At 37.5% G+C, this 7,398-nt stretch overlaps 1 protein-coding gene across 1 annotated transcript; it reads left to right on the forward strand.

Moving 5' to 3' along the window:
- The first annotated feature begins 269 nt into the window (after positions 1–269).
- Positions 270–5,525, forward strand: Sin1 (SAPK-interacting protein 1). The gene is made up of 2 exons (XM_065217711.1): positions 270–692; positions 904–5,525. Exon 2 carries the CDS (start codon positions 910–912, stop codon positions 2,392–2,394), a length of 1,485 nt encoding a protein of 494 aa, XP_065073783.1. The 5' UTR covers positions 270–692; positions 904–909; the 3' UTR covers positions 2,395–5,525.
- Positions 5,526–7,398: the final 1,873 nt, after the last annotated feature.

Genomic DNA, 7,398 nt, shown 5'->3' on the forward strand with positions numbered 1-7,398 from the left:
TGTTGATCTGAATATGCATCAAAAGCGTATTTTTTCACTTTTACAAGTTCCTATATGAGGATTTTTATCATTTTTTATTACTACCACTGGTAGGGAACAGCGCCATCTGTGTGAAAAATAGCCATGTGGATTTTGTTTCCACTCCTTGTTAACCTTTTGCATCAGTTGGTGTAATCACCGATTCCGCATTGGGTTGTTGAACTAAAGAAAACAAAAAATGCCATCAACAAACGTCAAAGTCACTAAAAGAGTGTTCATACTGAAAAAGTCGCGTTTCTCGATTCACTCGCGTCGGTATTTTTTAATTTTATCTAATTATAAACAATAATTTCACCGAAAAATCACTATTAACGCAATCCGCACTATTGAAGTGTCCGGTAGCTAGTCGGTGTGCAGAGAATCGTAGCCATCCAAGTGCAGTTAGAACCTCAGCATTTTTGCTGTCGCCGCCCCAAAGAAGGAAACCATGCTCAGGATGAAGCGCTTTATGCTGCTTAGGTAATCGTCGGGGTCGGGCAGACGGGAAGCAACAGCAGCAGAGAAACGGAAGACGGTCGCACCGTGTGGTGCAGTTCGTCCAATAAATAATAAAGTGATCTACCGCAACGGGGAAGACGGGGAGATCACTGGGTTTGGTTGGTTGCTCGCGTCACAGGGAAGAAGAGTGGATCTTCCGCATTCCTTTCCTGCGGGTAAGTTTTCGTCACTCTATCGTAAACAAATCGATGTTTTGATTCGGATGCGTACGATAATCTGGCAATGTGTGTACAATATAGTGTGTGAGAGACGTGTTTATTAGGGCGCATGAGAGAGTATTTTTCGTGACCTTATTTCTTCCGAAATAGAAATGTGTCGCATTGTGGGTGATTCGAATTGAAATAGCTGATTTTTTGTTTGTTTTAGGCTAGAATGGCAACCTACAATAATCCTCATTGGCTATTATCTCACATCCGGAATTCGTTCATTTCGACCGATGATACGGGACTGAGCGAAACGGTTATGCTCCTGGAAGATATACCACATCAATATGCCCAGTTGCATAAGCAGGCATTGAGGGAACGCTCTGCTGGCGGAGTGCAGGATGGCCCCAGGATGAGACAAAGGAACTTTGAAGATTTCTATTGCTACCCAGGATTGGATGATTCTGATGACGAAGAAATGGACTCCCTATCGCAATCGTACGAAATCCAGATGGATCAGGATATTGGGTTTCACCGGCAACGATCGAATACGGCACAGAAGCTGGAACGGATGGATATAGCCAGAAGGAAAGCAGCGAAGGTTAAAACTATTAAGTACGAGACCGCAGTGCAGCGTTCGGACGAAACGGATGGGGATCTATTTGTGAAGAAAGACGTAAGTAGAACTTCGACTGAGGAAAGAATATCAGTGCTATCGCAACAGTTGGAAAGCTACCCGAAAATGCCCCAGAATAAGTTCCTTGAGTATGCCAAATTTGATGGAACTTCGCAGACCGAGTCGAAAACGTATAAAATATTCCTAATGATGTTGCCGGAGAATCAGAGAGCCTATCCGATGCAAATTTGCGTCACAGCCACTGCCAAAATTCAGGATTTTATAGGATTGATTTGCTATAAGTGTAGTCTAGCATATCCAAATGTAAGTTTAAGGTCGATAAAACACTATGGACTGTTTATGACGGAAGTGGATGGTGAAATCGATATGGACTTTCCACCGTTGGACATGGGCGAACCATGCGTAAAGTTTTGCTTTTCGCATTTGGCCATTGCTGAGCGGAAGGCTTCGGAAATTCAGTCACAACCAAGATTTAGTTCAATAATTCCGGGTCTGGGAGATATCCAACCGGTGCCATCTTTCGGTGGGCCACCTTCCAACGAATTTAAAGATGTAAGCGAAGACAAACAGAAGGAAGATTTGTTTAAAATGAAAGACCATACCTCGAAACTGGAAGCACCTTTGTATCGAGCGTTTCAAGTTCACATGGTTCATAAATCGCGTCTGAAGATTGAAGTTCAGCTGGGAATATCAGGTGACAAATTGGAAATCGATCCAATTCAGCAGAAATCTTCTAAGCTGTGGCCTCGCCAAAAATCTACCAATCATAGCATGGATTCCGTTGCTCACTGTTCCATCGTCGAGCGGAAATCTTCCAAATCGGTCGTTCGAATAGTGTACAGTGCAGTTCCTTTTTCTCAAACTCTGTCGGTTTCCGGATCCGAATTCGCGACGTCGAGTCCCACCATCCGGCAACACCACCAACAGCAGCTACAGCGAGCTCCTCTTTTCAAACATTACGACATTGAAACCGATCCGGCAACGGCACAGGAAATTGTCGAAAAGATAAACAATATCCTCGAGGTGCAATCGAGTCCCGTGAGACAAGAGTATAAAGCCAGTCGGACCGGTCGCTAGAGAAGGCAGATTGTTTTTATAATTATTGTACATACAGGCATCACTCATCCCGCTTCATGACTTCACAATACATACAGGTTATTTATTTCACTCATTTCCTAGACCTTGAACCATAGATGATAGTTCCTCTTTAAATGCAGAAGAAGAAACAAATAAATTAAAGAAGGAAAACGTTTCTTGGTGTCCTTTCTGAGCGAGACACTATTGTGAACTTGGACCAAGAACGATATCGCGAACGGTTTCCATCCTAAATCAACACGAATCACAGCATGACGAATTTGATGAAACTTTCTGAATTTGAAACTTATCTTCCAGTTTCCTTGGGTATAATGATAGGTACATGATTAAATTTTGATAACATCGTTACTGGTTTAGTATTGGAAATTTCACAACCAGCTTATCCCGTAAACCATGAACAAAATTGGTGCTGACTCAAAAGAGAATGTTAAATAGTCTGTATTTTTTTCAATTGTAACGACAAACCAGGTAGAAGAATCCTGATGAATGTGGGCGTCCTAGTGGAATACCTGTAGAAAGAGAGAGAAGGATTAGTAATTTCTATTTAATTCCACTACCTTATTTGCTTATCCTTGACAGATACGCGTATTTCGTCTACAATGTGCAGACTTCTTCGGTGTCTTGTACTAATACTCGACTGTAGAAAAACATCGCATTTTACCGAATATAGAAGAAGGTAGATCAATGCCAAGGTAGTTCATATCTGTATAGAATTCGAAGGGGATTGTGAGAATAATTCCTGGGAGCTCTGAGGAAGAATTCACGGAAATTTAATGATACTACCTACCAAAATACTGACAATAATTCAAAGTGATTTATTAAGAGAGTTTTAAGGGAATTTCGAGGATTTTTGACAGGAGTTCTAAGGAAACTCTGAGGACAATTTCAAAGAATTTATGGAATCCCAGATAATGTTTGGGAGAATACTGAAGGAATGTCGAGGAAAAGTCGAAGGGATTTCTGAGTTGAGTTTTCAATACGATTCTGAGGTGCCTCCCAACAGAATTCTCAGGAAAAATTCTAGATTTGTAAATTCCAGAGTAGTCACTGAATGAAACGGGAATTGAAAACAAGCGGGTAAACCCAAACCCGGGAATTTTATTTGCAACCTGAACATGTGTTTTATACCATTATAGCGGGCTTCTTTGGCCACTTTCCAGGTGTAGGCTAACTTCAACATGTTCGTATTAAATCAATAGAGTTGGTATTAAAATCATGTGTGGTATATTCGATAGGGATTATTTTATGGTGTGTAATCAGAAGTACCGACATCATATCAAGAAGACTGGTAACTTTGCCAGAACCCATCGACAGATACAGAAGCTTTGCTGAGGGGCCGTTCATCAACTACGTAGACAGTTTAGAGGGCAATAATCCCAACAAAAACTGTCTACGTAGTTAATGAACAGCCCCTTACTTCTTGCTAAGTTGTTGAACGTAAACAGATAAGCTACTTCGGACACACGCTAAATTAACAACTGTTTTGATGATTAAATGGAGAAACTCAATCGACGTTATGACTTTCATTGAAGCTATATCAATTATTTGAACGCCAAATTAAAGGTGAGATTTTTTTTCGATCAGCTGATCATTATTTATCAGAGAGATTAATGACATTGTTTATTTTGCATATTTCTAAGAAAATTGGGTTTCAGCATAGTAAAGCGCCTAAATTTATAAAGAGGCGACATGTCAAAATTGGAACAATCGATTGTCTGTCAAAGTTATAGGAAAAGTCATTCCAATCGAGCAGAAGACCTGTCAAATGGATAAGATGTCGTCTCTTTATAAATTCAGGCTCTTTACAGCATAGTTTTTAAGCAAGGGAAATACAAATGTTTGTAGTGGTTTTACCAATACCACTAATCTCACACTCAGTGTTGGCAAAATCAGAAATCAAATGATATTTTTCCGCTCTCATGCGTTCCCAATATCACGCATGATATTGGAACAAAGTATTATGCTTGATATTGATTTTACAAGCTCCTTTGATATTGCGAGACTATTCACAACGTGCAAAAATCAAGCTGAGAGTTGACTCGACACAAAAATGATTCTGTTGCACATGTTTTCTTAGAAAGAGAAAGTATAGTTTGCTATCTCTTTTTACTCTTCACCGATGGCAGACACGAAGTGACTGCTGCCAGCCGTTATGGAAGTTTCGGTTGCATTCGGGTGTGAAGCAAAAATCATGAAACTCAATCTCACCACAGTTTGTTGAGATTTGCAGCTGGTGAGTTTTGTTAGTTTGATATTCCGAGCTGCGATATCACAGTTTGCAAAATCAACCGCAGTTGTTTGCTTGTTGATTTTTGTCTACAAAAATCAAGCGTGATCTTGGGCGTTGGTGAGATTTGATTTTTTGATATTTTCCCAACACTGCTTCACACTTTTAATTTGACATTAAAATAGTTAATATAGCTTCATTGCAGCTGGAGATATTTATATTTTAGTAAACAAACTTTTATTAGGCGAAATTTCATTTTTATCTGTATCTAGAAAACTATCGTACTGAGATTTTTTCTGACAACATTTTTGGAATCAGCACACGATTTTACATGAGAAATGACCATCAGCGTACAAAGTTCAAATATGCTGTAAACTAGTGTTATTAGCAAATTTTGTGCAATACATTTTGTTGGAGCTCTGTGATAAATCTTTCGCACTAGGGTTGAAATTAGCGCCAGAACACTCTTAGAATTATGTGTCTTGCTGAATTTTCATCATAATTGTCTTGGAATTCTTCTTAAAATTCATCTGTCATTTTCCTCACGATCCTCATACAAATCTCCTCAGAATCACGTAAGAATTTTCACAACTCCTTTTTAAATCTTCATAAATTACCTAAGAATTTAATTTAGAACTTGTATTATTCTCCAAATTTATCTTACAATTTCTTATTCAGAAATTGAATATAATTTTGGAATTCTGCGCTCCTTCGAAAATTATGTGGGAATCATCCTCAATATTTGTTTGTAATCAACACGTTGAAAATTTTTAAATTTCACTGAATATTCCAGGGTTTGTCCGCAAGATTCGATCGATTGTTCTGTAATGTGTTATAACTCTTAATTTGTTTGTGTTTAACTTTCTACATCAGCGCGAGTACTGAATGGTTAATATTTATGTTAGTATAGATTGGAGGCGAACCAGCCTAAGGCTGAAAGCCTCCTAAATAAAGCTAAATAATAATAATGTTAGTATAGACAACGGAGTGAAGACACATTTTCTTTATCAGATTCTCATTTGTGTCAAGTTCATTGTTTCTGAAAATCTCTTATTTTTCACAATTCTGTCTTACAACCTATTCATTCTTCTTCTTCTTCATCGCATTCCAATATTATTGCTTATCGCACATTACCTTACTGCGGGCTCTCAACTTAGTGTTCTAGATGCACTTCCACAGTTATTAATTGAGAGTTTTTTTTTGCATTAGTGTAATTGTATGGCAAGTATAATCACACCCTATGCCCAGGGGGGAAGTCGAGAATTTTTCCAACCCGAAAAATGTCTAGATCGGACCGGGAATCGAACCCAGCCACCTCCAGCATGGTCTTGCTTTGTAGCGGCATCTTTACCGACTGAGCTAAGGGAGGCCCCCCAACCTATTTATCCAAATAGCATTTGGCCTAGTGACCTTAATCTCTGTTTCTCAATAAATGCTAGGACTTTGAAACCATTAGATGTATCGAGCATAATCAATGATTTGTTTTGAATACATTAAGTGACTCATAGAGTTGAAATTATACTTTCAGCTTTAAAAAATACTTTCTGTAATTTTGCTTTTACTTTTCCCACAAATAACCTCCGAAAATTTACAGTTGGACACGTTTTTAAAAATGCGTACAATTTCGTTTTTAATTGAATATCAACAACCGGGTTTTTTAAGATTTGAACCGAGAAAACCGGGAAAACACCAGGAATTTGAAAAATGAAAATTCGCTGGCTACCCTGAGAGGTTCGCACTGACAAAAGACACTGATAATAAACGAATTCGATATTAAAAAACCACCGAAGATGAAACAAAAATAAGCAAATTTTCAACTTTTCAGTAATTTTATTCATTGATTCTGCAACTGAGAGAAATATTTAAGTTGTCAGATTGTGAAAAATGTCAAGATCCTAGATTTATAAAATTAAGATTCTGGTTGAAATTCTCGGGGCTGGACTTGAACAAATTTTCTTGATTTTGACAGCTTGAAGAATATTTAAGAGTCTTCCGCATAAATTTGGAGAAGAATATAGTATAGTTGTGACTAGAATTTAAAGAAAATTCTGATGAAAACTCAATTGAGCTGAGATGAACTAGCTAAGTGCTAAAAATCTCAATAATAAAGGTATTAAATAAAAATGATTAAAATTCAAGGCAAATTTTTAAGAAAATTTCAATTTAATTTTAGGAGAAACTAAAGGAAAATAATTCTGAGGATAATTCCAAGAGAATGTAGAAGAGAGTTCCAAGTGAATTGATCATATTGTTGAGCTGTTTTGGGACAACCTTCTACCAGCAATCAAGCTTAGCATGAATATGACCCTATTTTTTCGACGGTCTAGAAAAAATAGCAATATTAAGATATTGTTCTCCGACAAAGTTCGAGTAGAAGGAAACGTCTTGAATTGCTTTAATGTTGTCTAGAGCAACATTTGAAATAGGCCTATGTCCAAAACGTAAACAAACCAGAAAATGAATTTTAAATTTTTCCGCCACTATTTAATTCATATTTCAGAAAACTGAAGTATTTTAGACATTTATATTGTTCACAATAACAATAGTTACTGTATCTCAGTATACAACATCCAAAATATGTGAAAAGCTTTCAAACATTTATGAAAATCGATAACAATTTAATTTCATAAATTAATAAGCCTTTTTGTGAATCTTTCAATGGACAGGCTCTTTTTTTAAGCCGTTGTGCTTGTCATCAGAAATGGTACGCCATTTGCTAAGCCTTTTCGCAACGTCAAATAAATTCAAAACAAATCATC

This window comes from Ochlerotatus camptorhynchus, unplaced genomic scaffold (assembly GCF_037179485.1).
Source record: "Ochlerotatus camptorhynchus isolate MF236.1 unplaced genomic scaffold, CSIRO-AGI_Acam_v1.1 ptg000078l, whole genome shotgun sequence".
Classification (NCBI taxonomy): Eukaryota; Metazoa; Arthropoda; class Insecta; order Diptera; family Culicidae; genus Ochlerotatus; species Ochlerotatus camptorhynchus.